This window comes from Mustela lutreola, chromosome 12 (genome assembly GCF_030435805.1).
Source record: "Mustela lutreola isolate mMusLut2 chromosome 12, mMusLut2.pri, whole genome shotgun sequence".
NCBI lineage: Eukaryota > Metazoa > Chordata > Mammalia > Carnivora > Mustelidae > Mustela > Mustela lutreola.
The window spans coordinates 33346340-33365491 of NC_081301.1; the positions used below are offsets into that span (position 1 = coordinate 33346340).

General features: G+C 51.4%; 2 protein-coding genes across 10 annotated transcripts in view; both read right to left on the reverse strand.

Moving 5' to 3' along the window:
- Positions 1–6242, reverse strand: part of CCDC180 (coiled-coil domain containing 180) — a 62936-nt gene extending 56694 nt beyond the window's left edge. For 7 of the 9 annotated variants that reach the window (XM_059142219.1, XM_059142218.1, XM_059142217.1 and 4 more), the window contains exons 1-4: positions 5229–6242; positions 4906–5001; positions 3499–3689; positions 550–638 (exon numbers count right to left, since the gene is read on the reverse strand). In XM_059142219.1, coding sequence (XP_058998202.1) covers positions 550–638; positions 3499–3689; positions 4906–4974 — 349 coding nt within the window. In that variant the 5' untranslated portion in view covers positions 4975–5001; positions 5229–6242. The remainder of the gene's footprint in view (positions 1–549; positions 639–3498; positions 3690–4905; positions 5002–5228) is intronic. The other 2 variants (XM_059142216.1, XM_059142214.1) reach the window with 2 other exon arrangements.
- Positions 6243–14404: 8162 nt separating this feature from the next.
- LOC131812541 (stimulated by retinoic acid gene 6 protein-like) overlaps positions 14405–19152 on the reverse strand; it is a 48907-nt gene continuing 44159 nt past the window's right edge. The window contains exons 14-18 of the mRNA XM_059142224.1: positions 18879–18996; positions 17717–17836; positions 16303–16466; positions 15436–15582; positions 14405–14756 (exon numbers count right to left, since the gene is read on the reverse strand). Of these exons, the coding sequence (XP_058998207.1) occupies positions 14608–14756; positions 15436–15582; positions 16303–16466; positions 17717–17836; positions 18879–18996 (698 nt within the window). The 3' untranslated portion in view covers positions 14405–14607. The remainder of the gene's footprint in view (positions 14757–15435; positions 15583–16302; positions 16467–17716; positions 17837–18878; positions 18997–19152) is intronic.

Consider the following 19152-nt stretch of genomic DNA (forward strand, 5'->3'; position numbering starts at 1 on the left):
CAGGGGTTTGGCTGCGGACCATCTGCTATAGGCTCTGCGCGCCTGCCCCGTGCTAGGCTGTCCCCTGAGTCTATGGGGGAACCTAGACACCGGACGCCCCATGTGGTTTCATGGGGGGGCATTCTCAGGAGGAGGCAGTGCTACTGCAAAGGGAGAGTTTTTACTTTCTGCTTATCTCCTTCCTTTGTTGTTCTACCGTAAGCATATATTAGGGGGTGTCTAAGTTTGAACCCCACGTTGGGTGTAGAGATTACTTACAGTGAGCATGTATTATTTTTTTAATCATGAAGAAAAAGACCCCTCCTCGATAGTATGAAGGAAGACAAGGTAGACTGAAATCCTCTCTTGAAATTGCAGTAAAGCCAGCCCGTTACCAACTGATTTTCATCGGGACATGCCGAATGTGCATAGCCCCTCACCCCCTCGTCCCCTCCCCAGCCCCCTGCATTGAGGAGAAGGCCCAGGGGAGGAGGCTGAGGGGAGGAGGTTGAGGGAAGGAGACCGAGGGTAGAAAGCCGAGCCTGCCCTTGTGGTTGGACAGAAGCTCACCAATGGTGTCCATGAGGCCCCGGACCTCTCTGGCAGCAATGGTGCTCTCACTTTCTTCAGCCTTTTTCTTCTTGATTATTTCCTTTTCCCTGAGGCACAAACAGAGAAAACAGTAAACCCTCAGCCTCCTCCCCCATTCAAGGCAGCTCTGGCACTCAAGGGAGTCCTCAGAGACACCGTGGGCATCAGCGATAACCCAGGCTCACCCCATCCCCGACAGCCCTGAGGCTGTGCCAGTCTCCCAATGGACATCTGCAGCCAGCAGGCACCATGGTCCCCAGACAAGAAATCAGGGACATGGGGCACCTGGGTGGCTCAGTTGGTTAAATGTCTGCCTTTGGCTTAGGTCATGATCCCCGAGTCTGGCTCAGTGGACAGCCTGCTTCTTCTTCTGCCCCTCACCCTGCTCATGCATTCTCTCTCTCTCAAATAAATAAAATCTTAAAGAAAAAAAAGAAATCGGGGTCTGCTTCTGCTCTGGCTGCAAACCAAGTGTGAGTAGTAGGCAAGAGCCACTTCCACACGGGGACACTGTGGACCATAAAGGGTGTGACCAGCCCGGGAAAGTCAGGCCGGTGCTAAGCATTCAGCATTTGCTCCTTCGCCAACCCATCCTATGAGGCATTTGGGGGGAAAGGGGATTAGAGAAGCCACTGTATGAAGCAGGGCTGAGACTCCCAGACCTACAGGTATGAAGCCAAGGTCCATAGTCCGTGGGGTTTGGGTGTGGGAGGAGAAAGCTGAGACCCCAGGACAAACTATTTCAGTAGGGAGGAGGAGGGTGGCTGAGGAGGACCTTAGCTTTGGAATAAAATCCCCGAATGCACTGTCCACAGGACAAAGCAGCACAGAAATGCAACATATCTCAATGACACCTGCCATTCCTCAGGGCCCCCACATGTGTGGTGGTTTCTAGTCGTTTCTCACACAGTCCTCACTGCAACCTTACCAGCAAGGAACACTGCAGAACCAGGGCTGGCCCTGCAGGCGTGGGTCTTTCAACCTCGTCGACCAGATGCCCGTGGGAGCCCAGGTGCTCTGACTACAGAAATGCTGATGGCTCTGGCTTCTCAGCCACTTGACCCAAGGAATCGTTTTATGCTGGTGCTGATCTACCCCTACCTTGGGCTCCCCTTCCACTCACCAGAGGCCCTCCCTTGGGTGAAGGAACACACAAATTGGCTGGCTTTGCCTGGCTGAATTTTCAAGAAGGGGACAAAGCTGGCGGAGAGACGCCAATGCTGAGTTAATGACCCTAGTCATCGGAGGCCGGCAGATCCTGGCAGGTTACAAAGACATCTTTCTTCCTGCCCAGGCCATAGGGAGTTGTCCTCTGGATCTGCAGTCAGGGCAGAGCTGGCTTTGTGTCCGTCCCAGGAAGCAAGCACAGCACAATGCCAGCAACCTCCATGAGAAGTGCCTTTCCTAAAACACTGTCCTGTGGGGGCTAAGAGCTCCTGACTACTCTGGTTATTGGAATAATGGGTGGTCCTAGGCTAAACCTTAGAAGGCACAAGGACTCTCAGGTCAGCTCAGAGGGGGCTTAGACCCTGCAGGAGCCAGAGTCATAGGCAGGCTCCAAGATCATCCTCCTGGGAAGTAGGGGTAGCATCAACAGGGCCCTGCCATCTGTGCCTCTGGACCCCTGCACCGGGCATCAGCACTGACTCCCAGCCTGGGCTTGGGCACCTAGTGGGTTTGCCCTTCTGGAGGTAGTTAAGGGTGCTGAGGGTCAGAAGCTGCAGGAGATTTCCCTGGGAAAAGTCAAAGGTAGGTCGGGGCAGAGACTGTTACCCAGCATCGGGTCAATCTCCACCCCAAGGCAGGTGAAAGAGAAAACAAGGGCAGGTCAAGACTGACTGACTTCCCCTTCAGGGTCCCAGGCCTAAGAAGGGTCTGTGACTTGTGCCAGCTTGCAGCACGAAGGGAAGGTCAGCTCCTGCTACGTTCTCCCCAGCACCCCAGTGAGGTAGATGCAGCCTCTCCATTTCCTTTTCTCTCCTTCTCTCCTGCTTGAGGAGTCTGAGCTCAGGGAGCTGAAATGCCATGCTCAGGAATCTCAAGTTCAACTTCTAAGCATGGAGGTTCAAAAGGAACTCCCCGACTCCCGGCCCCAATACCATATGCGCCCATCTCAGGAAGTGGCGCCTCGACCGTCCACGTAAGCACTCAAGCCACAGACCCAGCACTCTCAGGAGCCTTCTCCTCCCATCCAATCCACTACCTCATCTGAGGGGTTCTGCTTTCAAAATAGACGTGAAGTCTGCTACTCTCTGGCCCGCAGCCCCACCAGGCTTCTAGCGATGGCGGCAGCCTCCTCCCTGGCCTCCCAGCCTCTGGGCTGGCCTCCCACACTGTGCCCACAGCAGCCAGAAGACCTTCAGAAGGCAGGTCAGCTGCTGACTTCAGCAGGCCCAAATCCGAACTGTGGTGCAGGCCTCTCCTAGCCTCCTCTCCCACCCCTCTGCCCCAGGCCCATGGACTTCTTAGGTCTTCTGGAGAGAACCAAGCCCTTCCCGCCTCAGAGCCTTGCCCCATGCCTCCCTCCCCTCATCCTCTGGTCTCAGCTGAGGCCTCTCCTCAGGCGCTTTCCTCACTTCTGCACCACTGCTTGTCCTCTGGGTCAGAGTCTTCCTACCTTTGGGGGAACTTGCTTATTTTTACTATCAGGCCTCAAGTTCCAGGAGGGTGGGCTCCCAAACCCAGTACCTGGCCCTAGGTGCTCAATCAATCAATCATTCCTGACATGGGGGTGGGGGACAGGAGGAAGCAGAAGGGACAGAGCAGCACACAGACCTGCAAAGTACCTTTTTCAGAGGAGGTACCTGGGACTCCATTCCTACCAGGCACTCGTCTAGTGTGAAGATCTTTCTGAATTTTCAAAGACTCTGACCACCCCCCCACCCCCGCCACAGTGTGTGGTGGTGCGGTGTGGACCGCAGGACCTACCTGTAGAGAACAGGGTTTTCTGTGACCCAGTCATTGGGTAAGCTGTGTGCCCATTTCCGCTGCCGGAAAGACATCATCTCTCCTTCAGGAATATCCATCTTCTTCATCAAGGGCTTCCTGCCATTCTTGGGGGTCATAGACCGTTCCAAGGCATGCTTCCTGGAGGCTGCTAGAGAGCGGACCAGCTGCGCCTGAGGCCACAAAAGATCCCAGTGGTGGGTCAGAGCAGTCAGTTCCCCAGCACTCTAGCCTGACCCCACAGTCTTGTAAGGTTACTTGCCTTGCCAAGTGACCAAGGGGAACTTGCCAGCAGGAGGGCACTTTGCTGGGGGACCTTCAACCCCAGAGTATGAACCACATGTTCCCCCAAAACACTGAGTTGTCTAGAAACGTCTCTCTTAAGAAATTTCAATGAGGGCTAAGATGCTTATTAACGCAGCATCCTTAATCATAAGGAATTAGAAAAATGGGACTGTCCAGTGATAGGGACTGGCTGAGTAAACTTGGTATGTCCCTTCAGTGGACTGTTAGGCATTTATTAAGAATTTATTAAGAATCAGACTTACAAAGGACTTCTTATGGCACAGGGAAATGCTTATGAAAGACCATAGAACATATCAATTAAAAGCCTAAATTAAAAATTATAACCAAAATTAAATATGATCTCAAAATTTTAAACTTACAGAAAGATGACCCAGAGAACATGTGCTAACTGTTAAGAAATGGTGTGTTGCTTCCAGGAGCGGGATCATGTGAGTCACTTGATTCTTTGGTTTCCTTACACTTGTATAATTTCCAAGCCTTCTACAGAGAGCATTATTTAGGGCTCAAAGTAAAAATCCCTTTTAAATAAGCAGTACAGTAAGATATTTTTCTTGTCTGTGCAGTTTTTATAGACAACAAGGCAATTCAAGCAACCTATCAAGAGGTTGTCAAGAGGGTGTTGCTTTAATACATGATGGGAAGTCGGAGATGAACAACTAGGCAGCCTCTCAACATGAGAGGCTGAAGTACATGAATGCCCCTTAACCCGTGATACTACTAACAGGGAAAAAGCAGGTTTCAAGACACTGGTATAGAATCAAACCCATTTTTACATAGAAAAAACTAGAAATCCTTTTGTGCATAGAAAAAGGTCCCAAGATATTCATTGGTTAATTCTGGCTATTTCTGAATAATTTAAGTTTAAGTTTAATTTAATTTAATTAAAATCTTAATGTAAATTTTTTAATTTTCAAGAACAGATATTCTAATTTTGTATTCCTATGTTTTAAGAACCAATAAGAATTATTTTTAAATCGAAGCTATTTCAAAGCCTTATTTCATCGAATTCCCAGGCAAAAAAGCCTTCAGAGGGAGGGAAGCTTGGGGAGGAGAGGGAAGGGGGTGACAGAGGGACCGACCTACCTCAGCCTCGAAGATCTGGTGGTAGAGTTTCCCGCTGGGAACCTGGGTCACCTTCCCCACTGAGGACATCTTGGCTTGACCGCTGGCTAAACGCCCCTGTTGGGAATTCATTGTCCGGGAATCCTGTCTGGGGTTCGGTCTCCACTCCCACTGAGGTTGAGAAACTGACGCCCCCACCTCCAGGACAAGTCCTCCGCCTAGGACAAGGCCCACCCAAGCAACCCACGCTACTGCTCTGAGAGAAAGCCTAGGGTCCCTCTCAGACATCAGGGTTTTCATTTTAAACAAAGAGGAGAGGGGAAGAAAGCAAAAAGGAAACAAACCTCAGGTAAGGACAGAACTCACGGAGAAGGCTGACTCTTCCAACCGTGCAGAGTGCAAACCCGAACTTTGGCGGCAAAGAATAATAATAAGTGGTTATTCTTTTGTGCTCCACGGTCCCAAGCTCTCCTGGGAAAAGTCAACGTGCCCAAGGCGTCGGTTTGGATTTCAACCTGGCCTTGAACTTCCAACCTGGAGCTGAACAGGGTTCAAGGACCCTTGACTGCCCCCTCCGCTACTCCCCACCACGAGTGGACACAAGAAGGTGGTGGTGGAGGGAGGGAGCAACCTGACTCTGGCTTCGCTAATTAGGCACCTACTGTATGCTGAGAAGACCCAGCAGGCTCCTCTCACGCCACCAGCCCTGCCAACCTGCAGAGGAGAGGGTGCTGGGGGCAGTCTCTGGCCATCCCTCTAACCAGGCCTACGAAGGGAGGCCCTGCTGCTGCGGGCCTGACGTCCCACCTGCAAGGCGGCACCACTCAGGTCAGCCAGGGCCCTTCCAGGCGCAACTGCGACTGGACGCACTTGGTCACCAAGGCAACGCAGAGGGGCGGGAGTCCCGCTAGCCCCGCCCTCACTTCCTTTCGGAGGTGGGAGGAGATTGCCCAGAGCAGCGTGAGCTCTCCACCCGGAGCAGGGAAACCGCTGGGAGCCCATTCCCTCCCTGCCAGTTTCTCCCCAGCGCGAGAGGGCGCCTCGGAGCACTCAGGAGCGTCCGGAGCAGCGCACTAACTCTAACTCTGAGTCATGGTAGTCAAGAAAATCCTATCTTTGCTTGGTTAAAACCAACCTCTGCTGGCAATAGCACAGTGCTTGGCTCTAAGTAAGAAGCTGAACGCATCTCTTAAAAAACCAGCTCTTTCTCAGAGTACGTGGTTGAGGGGCTCCGAATTCAGGCCTCAGGCTTGTATGGAATTATGATGAAAGACGATTTTCTAGGACTCTTGAGTTCCATTCATCCTCCCCACCACTGCTTCATAACCTCCTAACATACCGCTCGGACCTGCCCTTTCTCCCACTCAGGAGTCCACACCCGCCCCCCCTCCCCGCCGCCCAAAATCTGGAGCCCCTGCCAAATCCAACTCTGTTTTAGATGACCACAGAGGCCCCGACGTCTGGTTCGCCCCTTGCCCCTTCCTGCTTCAGCTAGCTCTCCACTCTGCGTATGCCCCGGCCCCCTGCCTGCCCACCCACCCCCAGCCAGGCCTTCCTCAGCTTTCTCTGCAGGCAGCCTTCTGTCTCCCCACATCCCAGAGCCAGCCAGGCTTGCACTACCAGGGACAAGGGTCCCAGTCACTCACGTTCCTCAAACCCTGTCGCTGCTCCTTTCACAGCGTGTGCTCCTATGTTGGTGGCTGGCAAAGACAGGAGCACAGAACATCCCAGAGTAGGTGTTTCCTGAAGAGCAGGTTACATCTAATTTTGATGCAGCCTCACTATCCCTTCGCTTGGTGCCTTGCACATGATTCAGACACAGTGAATGTTCCCTGGGTGAATGCACGACTAGCTGGAATGTTCTGGTCTGACCCTCCTAGAGTTTGTCTCCTTCCCACCCAGCCAGCCAGACTCCAGACCAGACACTACCTGACATTATCACTAAACCTGCCTTGAAGGTTTCCTATGTTTTGTGAGGTACCCAACTCCCCAGAAAATCCCTCCCCTCGGCAGAGATCTCTGTTCCAATTGCTAGTAAATTCAGACTAGTTCTATCCAGACTAGTTCCAAAAATTAAGAAACAGTGAATAGAAAACCCTTTTATTCCCCTTCTTTGGCACTGGGTTTCCAAATATTATGTTACAAATACTGTAACAAAAGGTTGGACTAATTTTAGCTGCAAAAAGAGAAAAGTGTAGATAACTGAGGGTGGGGGGAGCGAAAAATAGTCAAAACTAGGAAATGTGGGAGCATCTGTGTGGCTCAGTCAGTTAAGCATCCAACTCTGATTTCGGCTACCGTTATGATCTCAGGGTTGTGAATCAAGCCCCGCTTCGGACTCTGTGATGGAGCCTGCTTAGGAGTCTCTTTCTGCCCCCCTCACCTCCCCCCCCCCCGCCGCCAAAACAGGAAACGTGCAGGGATGATTTACAGTCATCCATACTCTGTCTTGTCCCTGGACACCCTGTTGGCTTGACACTTGCACATCAAAAACAGTGTTTTCTCTCTCCGGATGTGTTCTGGATCCTAGTTTCTGGCACATCTATAATCTGGGAGTTCTATTTTTTTTTTAATGTATATGGATAGAAATATGTAGGCATGGATATATCAGGTACAGTGATTTGTTCTGAGTAAGCAACACACTTACTGTATAAAACAGAAAAAATATTCCAGGGAGAACATAAATATAACCCATAGTCTCACCACTGAGAATTTAGCTCCTGAGTCTGGGTCTTTGTGTTTGAGTTTGGATCAAACATGGGAATTTGTGTTTGGCTTCTGGATGCCATTTGCATTGCTCTTCCAACTCCACAATGTGATATCCAGAAGATTAACCAGCCAGAGATCACCAGGTTAGTCTCTGCTCCATGTGAGAGGTGGGCAGGAGGCAAGAGGCAGGGAATGGGGCTTAGTGGAGTCAAGCTTTTGAACTTTTTCTGCACCTCACCATCATATCTCAGGTTTCACCTTGAAAATATCTTCATTTTTTTTAAAGTATTTTATTTTTAAGCAATCTCTCTACCCAATGTGGGACACAACCCTGAGATCAAGAGTCACATACTCTTGATGATGGAGTCATTCATGCACCCCCAAAAGGTCTCTTGACTAGAGTTTCATTTTTTCCTTCCTCTTCCACTGGCCATATTCCATCTTCTCCACAGTCCAGAGAAGAAAGACTGACAAGGACCAACAAGAGCTAATCTTTTTGGAGAGGATTTAATCCCTTTACACAGGGTAGCATAATAAGCTTATTTTAGAGGTGAAGAAACTGAAGTTCAGAGAGTGAATGACTGGGCCAAGATCTCCATGATAGGAGATGTTAGATCCCAGATATGAATCGAGGTCGAGATCATGTAATTCCAGAATGTTGGGCCAAACACTATGCCAGCTGGCCTTGGTACTAATCAGAAAAAAATCCTGGATCAAGCTGATTGGATTCGCATGTTGAAGCACAGCGTACATACCCAGAAAGCATAAGGGTATAGTTTAATACATAACCCATAAGGAACACACCTGGCAACCAGTACCCCCAAGAACTAAAACATCACCAACTCTCCAGGAGCCCCTTCGTCTACCCATCTGAAGTCACTGCCCTTTATTCCCCAAGGATAACAAGTATTCTAACTTCTGAATTAGTTTTGCTTGTTTTTGAACTTCATTTAAATGCAATCATACAGAACAGACTCCTTTGTTGGACTTTTCATTTTGTCAAGTTTCAGACATTTTTGAATGTGGCTGTAAGTTCATTTTTATTTCTGTATAGCATCCCATTATTTTTTTTAATGCCCTATTTTATTCTTTCTATTTTTCATGCCCATGGGGGGTGTTTCCAGTCTAGGAAATTACCAAGTCGGGCTGCCCTGACCATTCTTTAGCCTGGGGAATGTATGTAGGCATTTCTACAGGGTATTTACCAAAGAGTGGACTTTTGGGGCCAATCACTAGGTGTAAGTCCTTCTTTAGCAGATACTACCAAAATTTCTGAAAGTGGTTGTGTGTGTTTCCACCTCGGCAATGTTTAAGAGTTCCAGTTCCTCCACATCCTCCTCAATACTTGCTGTTGTCAGTGTTTTTTTATTTTAGCTACTCTGGTGTTTGTGTAGTGGTGTTTCATTGTGGTTTTAATTTGAACCTTCTTGGTGAGTAATGATGTCGTGTAAACTTTTATACACTTTTAGTTATATTTCTGAAAAATATCTGATCAAATGTTTTGCCCATATTTTTTTCTGGTGGGTTGTCTCTTATTAATTCATAGGATACAGTTACATATCCTATCTGGTGCTTTTCCCCCAATAAATAGATGACAAGTGCTTATTCCCATTCTGTTCTAGCCTTCTAACTCTCTGGAAGGTAAAGAGAAATTCTTAATAAGGTCCAATTTATTCATTTTTCTCTTTATAGCTAGCGTAATTTATGTCCTAAGGAATCTTTGCCTGCCCTCCAGGTCATGAAAATATTTTCCTAGGGCACCTAGGTGGCTGAGTGGGTTAAAGCCTCTGGCTTTGGCTCTGGTCATGATCCCAGGGTCCTCGAGCCCCATATCAGAATCTCTGCTCAGTGGGGAGCCTGCTTCCCCACCCCCACCCCCTGCCTCTGCCTGCCTCTCTGCCTACTTGTGATCTCTGTCTGTCAAATAAATAAATAAAATCTTTCAAAAAAAGAAAAGAAAATATTCTCCTAAATTATCTTCTACAAATGTTACTGTTTTGAGTTGACACATTTAGATTTAAAACCCACCTGGAATTGATTTTGTTTATGATGGGGATTGGGGGTAGGAGTCAAGATTAATTTTGCTCCCATATAGATAACCAGTGACCGTGGACCATTTACTGAGAAGACTATCTTCTCTCCATTTATCATCTACAAGATGTTCGTATGTATGGGTCTCAGCTGGACTCTGTCTGTTGCTCCTTCTGTCTGTCCTTGCACTATTATAGCTCACTGCCCAGATTATTGTTGCTTTATACTAAGGCTTACCATCTGGTAGTGTAAGCCCTCCAATTTGGATCTTCTTTAAGATTGTCTTGACTATTCTTGGTCACTTATATTTCTATGGAAATTTTGAAAGCGTACAGTTAATGTCCACCAGATATCTGCTGACATACTTTTACTGTGGCCCTATGAATCTATACATCAGTTTCAGGAGAAATGACATCTTAATGATATGTAGCAAAACAAGCAAACACACACACCAAAAACAAAAACAAAAACACCACCAAACCAACCAAAAAGTCCTAATAGAATTGATGAACTGGGAATAAATATTTGCAATTCATATTACAAAGGGGCTCACATCCCTCATAACTAAAGAGTTCCTAGAAACCGATTAGGAAAAGAACAGACACATTGTGGGAAATTTGGCAAAAGACATGAATCCACAGTTTATAGAAAGAGAAATATAAATAGCCATAAATATGTGAAAATAGGCTCAGGCTTAGTCATAATATGACAAAATTGTGAAGTTTAAACGTTTGACAATACATTCTAAAGCTAAAGGGGGAAAATAGAAAAGTAATTCTTTCCTCCCCAGGATCTCCAGCCCACCAGGTCCAGCACCCTGTGGACCCACCTGATTGCGTGGGGGGCACCCATGGGGGGCACCCGTGGGGCTCCAGAGGTCTTGGGGAGTTCAGAGGTGGCAGGTGGGGGGATTACATAGAACTCACCTAAGCAGAACCATTGGTCCAGTGAGCAGCTGGGCACAGTGAGGCAGTCTCAGCTAGAGAAAGTAGAGCTTCCCCTCACAGCTCATTCTCCCCCCTTTTCCAGGAAAGCTGGGTCCTCAGGAACTTCTTCTCACTGTGTGCCATTCACTGTCTGAAGAAGACATGGGGAGAAGTTTCCAGAATGGGAGGCCTCTCTCCACAGGAGTAGGGTGGGTGAGGAATCTCCCGCAGGGCTGGCTTTGCCCCTTCCTTCAGCTGGAACCTTCTGGGAGGCAGCCAACCTTGGGGACAGGGATTGAGCTGGGAGTGGAGCCTCTCAGCCTCCCTGGAAGCTTAGACCACCAGCTCTGCTTCAGGAATCTGTTTCTTCCAATGCCAGAGATTGGGTTGGGCCAAACTGGAGATTTTCAAGTGTTCACTTTATAGCAACAAATTCTACGTCCAGTTGGAACCAAAACCAGTCCAAAACAATTGGAAGAAATGAGAATGGGAGCTCCAGCATGAAGACCAGTATAAAGGCTCCCCTTCCCAGGCCCATGGAGCCCTTTGAGCTCAGAGGAAACCAGTGGAAACCCTCATCTGGACAGTTTTGATCTTTTGGGTACTCAAATAACATGTATTGACACTCACAGCTTTCCCATCATTCCCCCAATTTTCCTTCCTTCTGTTCTTTCTCTTCCCCTCAGGAAGAGCTCCTGAAAACTTCAAAAGCTTTGTAGCAAAGACAACTCACCGGGCAGGTGGAGTGGAGCCCTGGAGGTCTGGAAGGAGAGGAGGAGGAGGTGGGGAGGGGGACCAGGCAGGGTGTGGTTTTATTTCTCATCTTTGAAAAATTCTAGTCTTGTCTACATTAACAGAAAGAAGCTGCTTTTTGGTCTATAAGCAGGTGGGGGGCACTTTGCAGGGCAGAAGGCCCTGGTCATGGGATACAGTGGTGGTAGCTGGGCTGTTCCAGAAGGGGTCTCTGAGCTGGGAGAATTAGCAGGAGTCCGGCTTCCATGCTGGTCCATCCACCTGGCACTTAGCTTCCTCCAAGCTCTTGGGGGCCGGTGGAGGTTCCTTTCTTCCCTAAATAAGCCAAACCTGTCCTCAGGAAGCCAAACCTGTGCTGCTCCTCCAGGATTCATCTCCAAGAGGAGGGCATCCTGCCTGCACCGGGGTGGGAGCTGCAGGGGAATCCCACGGCTGGATGCACAAATGGCTGCCTAGGCTTGGGTGCAGATGGCCGGCACCAGGGACCTGTAGCTGTGCCTCTGTGACTTCCTCAAGCATCACTGCCAGTCAGTCAGTCAGGAGTCTCATCTGGGTATCTAGCTGACATATGTCCCAGATGTCCCAGACATGACATATGTCCCAGATACCTTCTAAGAGTTTGGGGAATGGGTGGATTCTTTGTGGATCCTTCCTGAATGGAAGTCAGAAGCTTCAAACAGAGAAAGCAAGGTGTTCCCACATTATGCTCTGGTCACTCCCTCCCCTGTCAGCCAGAGATGGCGCCTCAGCAGCCGCTTTCTGAATGAAAGAAGGAAGACAGCTGTGCAGGACAATGTCCTGAGGGTCATCTTGGAGAGACAAAGCCTTCGGTGTGGCTGCAGGCCCAGCATGGGTGGCAGAAATCCCGGCGGGCTTGGGCAAGCAGGAGCCACTCAGCCAGGCTCCCAAGACCCCTATCCCTCTTCATCCACAGCTTGGATGGAGCTGGGGGTCAGGACTCACACTGACAGCCCAGAGGACAGGACTCTGGTCAGTGACGGGGCCAGGCTGAGGGAAAGGCAGCTTAGGCACAGCCTCTGCCTGGAGATGGGAGTGGCTTCTCCTCTGTAGGCCTTTGAGAGAATCACTGCCCCTTTCTGGGGCTCTGTCTCCTCATTTGGAAGGTGGAAGGTGATGATCCCATGGTGCAGGCCCCACAGGACCTGGTAGTGATAAGGTTGAAGGGATGAGAGGAATGTGCTGAGGTGTGAGGGGGGAGCAATGATGATAGTAATATGACCCTGAGTCCTTGGAGACCCTGGGAGTTCTCCTCACACTCTTCCGATGAGGAAACAGGCCCAGGAGGCCAGGGCTCAGGCCCGAGGCCAAATATTAGGTGAGTATGGAGCCGGGACTGCTCCAGAATCAGAGCACTCTAGAAGACAGAGTAGCACTGGTAGTCATGGACATAGGTCAGTTGTCCACAGTATGAGGGAATCTTGGAAGAAATGGGATGAGGGGACAATGGTCTCACTGACCTTGTCCTTGACTTAGCAGGAGGGGATCTCCGAGTCTGCCACTGTGGATGATCCCCCAGAAAGCCCACAAGAGGCAGCAGCAGAAAGTGAGGACACCTGTGGGGAATGGGTCAGCGGAGAGGGGCCTCCTAAACAGAGGTCTCCACACCAAGGGGGTGGAGCCTTCCCCCTCCAGCTCCACCTCCCGTCACCACAGTGTCGGAAACCCCCCATTAGCAGTGACTGGGACCCAGGACCACATACCCAGGGATTGCCAGAAGCAGGCCCTGAGAGGGGACTAGTAGGGGTCTGGTGTTCTTAGAGGGCGACAGGAAGAGAACTGAGGGGGCTCCCCATGGGAACCCTGGGGTGGAGGCTGAGGCGTTTTCAGGGGACAGTCTCTGGGGGCACCTGAGAGCCAGAGCTCATCCCCACTCCCGCTCTGATGTTCCCCTTCCTTGGCATATTTCTCACTGACCTTGCAATGCAGGATTATCTGGAAGCCAGACAACCTGCGGGCAGGACAGCAGGGCCAGGATCACAGGGTTTGGGAGGAGAAAGCTGCCTACTGAGTCCTGAGGTCAGAGTACCCGACAGGCCTCTCTCATGCTGGGGTTTCATGCTCCTCTTAGGGAGGACTAAATGGAGGCACCATGTAAACCTCATGTCATGGTTCTTGGAGCTGCCCCACAGCAAAGCTGCCCAAGTGGGACTCAGCCTCTCCTTCAGGAGATGCCCACATTGGGGGGAGAGATGTGGGGTTCCTCCAAGTCAGGAGACACATAAGTGGCCTGGCAGTCACTTCCTGCCTGAGACCTTAGCCTCCCTGTCTGTCATCAGAGTGGGTTGTGCTGGCTCCTCCCTGAGCTTCAACTCTCACCTCCCCCCTTCTCTGGGGCCCAGAACCTGGCCAAGGTCCCTGTCTTGTTATCTGTGCATGCCCTGCCCCCTGGAGGGCCTCGGCAGTAGTGCATCCTGAGAAGGGGTAGGGAAGGGAGGCCAGTTATGGGCTAGGGGCCCTCTTTCTGATGGACCCTGGCTGTCTGCCTCCCGGGGGAACCAGATCAACCTCCAGAAAAGGAATGAGGTGATTATCTCTCGAAAACTCACTGCAGGGGGACTATTGCGGGGGTTTGGGGGGGGGCGGGAATCAGAGCCCCCACTCCTGCCCCAGGCAGGACACTCCCTGGGAGTTTTATAACAGAGACGTGGGAGACCCATCCATCTGGTGGGTGGGGTAAGTCCCACTTCCTGAGGGGGAGCTATTTACACCCGTCTCTGAGGATAGGTAGGATCTGGATGGAATTGGAGGGTTTCCAAGTGTACAGAGACCCGGAACCGGCCTCCTGCCTCTCTCCTGACCCCCAGAATGCCCCTACGCACCCCCTGCTTAGGCCCTGTCTGCATCTCTCCCACCACCACAAGGCCTGGAAAGGGGGAAGCAATGAGGATCCTGTTGGATTAAGGCCACACTTTCTTCTAGAGAAAAACGGTTTTAAACAGTTAAGTTCTCCTGGTGTAGACATTTTACCACTTTCTTCACAAAGATCTATCCTGTCTTCCAACTGAGTGCTTGTCCGTACAGAAATCCCCAGCGCTACCTCCTAACCATGGATAGTGGAAATCATTATTGAGAAAAGACTGTTCAACAGAAATTCTCTTTAGTTCTTGATCTTTTTACCAAGGGACTGGATTATTAGACCTGAGACTTCGTGGTTCAGCCCACGTGCTGTCCCATGACAGTGACTGCATCCCCTCACACTGCGGGGGACAGCAGCTGGGAGCCTGGGCCCCGTCTCAGGGGCAGTTGTGCTGGAATGGCCTTGCAACAACATCGGAGGTTACTGTCAGCTCTCTGAGCACGTCAGCAGGATCTGGGTAAAGTCCCGGGAGCCGTGACCTGGTCTTGCCTTTCTGAGCATGACGAGTCTGGGGTTGTTGACCAGGGTCTGCAGCAGGAACCACCTTGTCCTAGACCTGGCTGAGATCCGGGGACCTAGGAGTGAACCAGAGCAGACAGACTTGGGGGACGGGGCAGCTTGTCTCTGTTCTCAGAAGCTCTAGGAGAAGCTGGCTGGTAGGTGTGGGGTGCAGGAGAAGGAGCTGGACGGGGACTTCTGGGGACATGAGGGCGGCTGGAGGGATGTGAGACTCTGCCAGAGCCGGATGTCTGCAGTTGGGAACAGTGATGAACATAGTCCAGACCAGTGCTCACGAGACGTGGCTAAGTGGTGGGCTTCCCAGCAGAAGGCAGAGTAATAAGGGTGGGAGGGGTGGGGTAGACAGTCTTGACCCTCAGGGGAGCAGAAAATAGTAGCCAGAAGAGCTTGGTGTAACCAAACCGAGCCCCATCTTGGACGGTGTCTGGCATGAAGCTTGGGATATGGGTGGGGTCTCAAACAAAGGGACTGGAGGACACAGACAGCAGAACTAGGGCTCCTTCCTGGGACTATGGGAGGAGCCCACTTAGAAGGACAAGGACACCAGGCCTCCAGGGTCCCCAGGCCAGGCTGGCTGTGTGCTAAGCCTCCTGGTCTCCTCAGTAAAAGGCTCCCCAAGGCACAGAGTATGGAGGAAGGGGGAAGCTGGGCCATGTCATCGGGGCTCCCAGAGAAGCCTTAGGGTTCTCATTGCCTGTTGTCCAACCCCAGCATAGGTTCAAAGAGCAGGCTTACCTGTCGACTGATTTAGGCACCAGTATTTGATGGCCCGCTGCAGCTTCCTCTCCCTGTGCCCTGTGATCAGGATGTTACAGAAGCTGACGAGCACAGGGTTGGTATGATAATGATCCACGTAGAGCATGCCGATCCAGGCACTGAACCCTGAAACGCACACGGCTAGTCAGGCCGGGCAGCACGCCCTCTGTCCTGTCCCGGGACACATGAGCCTGTGCCACGCTGTTCCTCAACAGTGCTGTTTTCACTGAGAATCTAGAAAATCAGGCACAAAGAGCTGGAAGGGCTCTCGGGTTATCGTCCTAATCCTTCCCTTTTGCAGAGACCCAAGTCGAAAGCGGGAGGAACACCGTGGCTTGTATGGAGAGGCTGCCAGGCATACAAGCAATGGGGGAGTGAATGAATGGACACAGGTCAGAAAGAAAACCAAGATGATTTTTGCTCTACAGAAATGGCTTGATTTGGGAGTCTTTTCAAGAGGACAGACCATTTTCTTAACTATGTTTCCAGCTAATGACACTGTTAATTCTATGATGTATTCTTCCTCAAAATGTTCGAGTAAATTAGTTACCTTCTAACTGTTCAGATGGAGTTCTAGTACTTCCTACTGCTCTCCATGATACCGGGAAGGTCTGTCAAATATGCAGCTGTTTCACTAGCCTGAATTCTCTTCTATTAGACTGAATGCTGTTTTTCTGCTCAGCGTTAGAGCCTCCATGAAAGCTGAGCTCTGGGCAGGAGGAGGGTGTGAAGTCCAGGCCTCCGGGACCCGACCGGCCAGCGGCTTCCAGAAAGCTGCAAGAGCAGCGCCCCCGTGGCCCCCCGCCTCCGATCTCAATGCATAGCCACCAGGGATCAGCCACTCACCCATGTCCGCCCCCTCATAGCCATTCTGCATGATGGTCCTGTCGATGCGTGCGATCAGCCACGTGCCCAGGACGCAACTGATGAGCAGCCTGGAGAGACAAGCGCCCAGGCCCAGCAGTACGTTGTAGAAGAACAGAAAGTAGTTGAAGTTGTGGAATGCTTTCCTGCAAACAGAAGCAGGCAGAGGGGCAGCAGGCTTTGAGCAGGAGGAGGTGGCTGTGCATGCTGGCTCAGGGCCCCAGGCCTGGGGTCAAACCCTGCAGCTCCCGTCTCCTAGCCGTGTGACGTGATGGTCCCGGCCACACGGCACTGGTCTGGGGATGAGCTCAGATACAGTGCAGGTTGTCAATGGTGGCTGTGATGTTTCATGGGATCCTTGGGTTTTAAGGTTTCCTGTACCACAAGAAATCTCATGTGGCCACAGCTGGCTTTGTGGTTACAGCAGAGGTTGTGGCTTTCCCACTGTCCATTGTCATAATGACCTGCTCCCCTCCCCCTTCCCCTGCTGGAACTGTTCCAAGTCCTCCAGGGGAAACTTCCTAGATGACCACCGGATTGGGTGGTTTCCTGTTGCCTGTGGGTGGGATAAGGCCCCAACTCGGGCATCCTAGATGTCTGGGCCATCTCTAGGAGGGGTCTTCCTGGGGTTATCACTCTGTACCCGCCGTCTGCCCCTCACCATCCAAGGCCACTGCATGGTTGCCATATTGAATTCTCACTGTTCTCTCAACACATCTTGCCCTTTCGTGGCCAGCTGCCTCCATCTGGACCACGAGGGCTGCTGGCCACGCACTCTCCTCAGCGTTACCCACCGGAATCCCACCAGCCTACTGCATTCAGCTCAAACGTCCCACTTGCCATTGAATGAACCCTTTCTGTCTCTCTTTGTCCATTACCTGCCTTGCTCTCGTGAGGCTGTTACCAACCACCCCCCACCCCGGAGTTGTTGCCATGTGTCTGTGTCTGCTGGCCCCTGTGGATGGAGAGCTTCTGCAAGCAGGTCATGGAGGGATACCTCTGTATCCTTAGTGCTGGCTTTGTTTCCTCCCTGAGTGAAGGGCTTTGAATGAGTGAACTACGAAGGATCACCTCGGACCAGGCACTATTGTTCTAAGTGCATAATGGAACACAGTTCATGCTCCAAATGCCTCTCTGAGGTGCGCAATTATTTGTAAAATGAGGAAACTACCATTCGTGGGTGTTCTGGAAGGCCACATACAGTGCCATCACCCATAAGGGGTGGAGCCAGGATTTGGACTCAGGCAGTTGGGTCCCAGAGGCTGCTCCCGAGCCACTGCCCCTCGCCCTCTCAGGGAGAGCGCTGTCCGCCCAGGAACCTGCCAAGGGCGAAGAGGAAGGAACGAGAGGCTGCTGAAGTCCAAGCCTCCGATCCCCATCCCTTCTTTTACCCCACCTGTTGTTGAGCGCCAAGGGCTTCTGCCTGTCAGCTGCACTCATCTTCGGCTGCAGGAAGAAGGTGGTGGCGATCCACACCTGCAGGACCATGAGACCCAGGATGATGGCTATGGTGAGGCTGAAACACAGGGTGAGACAGTCCTGAGGTGGCCTTGTCCAAGCCCCCCTCCGGTGCCCGGTGACAGAGAGGACAGGGACCGGCCAACCTGCTTGGACAAAAGGAGCCCCGGCTCTGTGCTTTATGCCTCCAGAGCCTTCTCACACCCACTGTCTGATGAGAAAACAGGCTCACGAAGGGTGGACGGCTTTCTCAAAGCCGCATGGTCAGGTCTTGTGACCATGGACTTCCAGACCGGAAGTTCAGGATTTAATGACATGCGACCCCTAAGCTGCGTGTTTAACAGCATGGAGATCAAAGAAAAGGATGGGGTTTTTTGAGAGTTCATGAAGGCCCCGAGAGTGGACAAGCAGGCTCTGCCCAGCCTCCCACGCGGTTCTAGGGGAGAACGGAACCAAAGAGCTCAGAGCAGGAGTTTCCAGAGAGGGCCACGTCCTGCGTTTGCTTCCCAGAGCAGCCGTGTGGGGCGCTTAAATGGGGCCTCGGCTTCAGGTGGCTAGCTCCCAACCCTGTCTCTTCCCCTCCTTGGACATACTGGTGAGGCCTCTGTGCCTCTGCTTCCTTGTGTGAAAAATGGGCCTCAACATTCCAAGGGTTCTTAAGACAAAAGATGCACAGTGAATTCTCAGTAATGTCAACCTTCACTTTTACCTTCCACAGGGGTAAACTGAGGCTCAGAGAAGCAGTTCACCCAGGGTCACACAGCTGATTGAGAACCTAAGTTCAGGTTTTCTCCTCTCTCCTTCCACTATACTGACCTGACTCTCATGTCACCTCCCTGAACCTCAATCTTCCCAGCTATGAAATGGACACATGTGTCTCCCCCACAGACACAACTGTGAGCACCCCCACTGACCAGCGAGAATGCAAACATTCTGTGAACCAGAAGGTTCCCATGGTGATGAGTTGCTATTTTGGCCCATCCTTGGGTCAGAGCTGAGAACGTGCGTCCAGGAATTAGTGAGATCCCAACAGGGAGGGGGCAATTTAAATAGATGCTCCAAGGCCCAGAGTATAGACAGAGAGCTGGCCCAGCACTTACGTCCCAATGCCCAGTCCTTGGAGCATCTCCAGGCCCTGGTTGTGGACGACAGGCAACACCAGGCTGTACATGATCAGCATGCCACAGAGGCTCTGCACCACATGGATGATGAGGTAGCCTGGGGGCCAAGGGAACACACGGTCACCCGAGGCCCTTCGTGACCCGGTCATACCTGGCCCTCCCTGAAGTGCCCCCTCCAGCATCCTTCCACCGAAGGTCCTGGCATTGTTGCTTGCACTGTGTCTTCTGCCTGGGACGACCTCTCTTCTCTCTA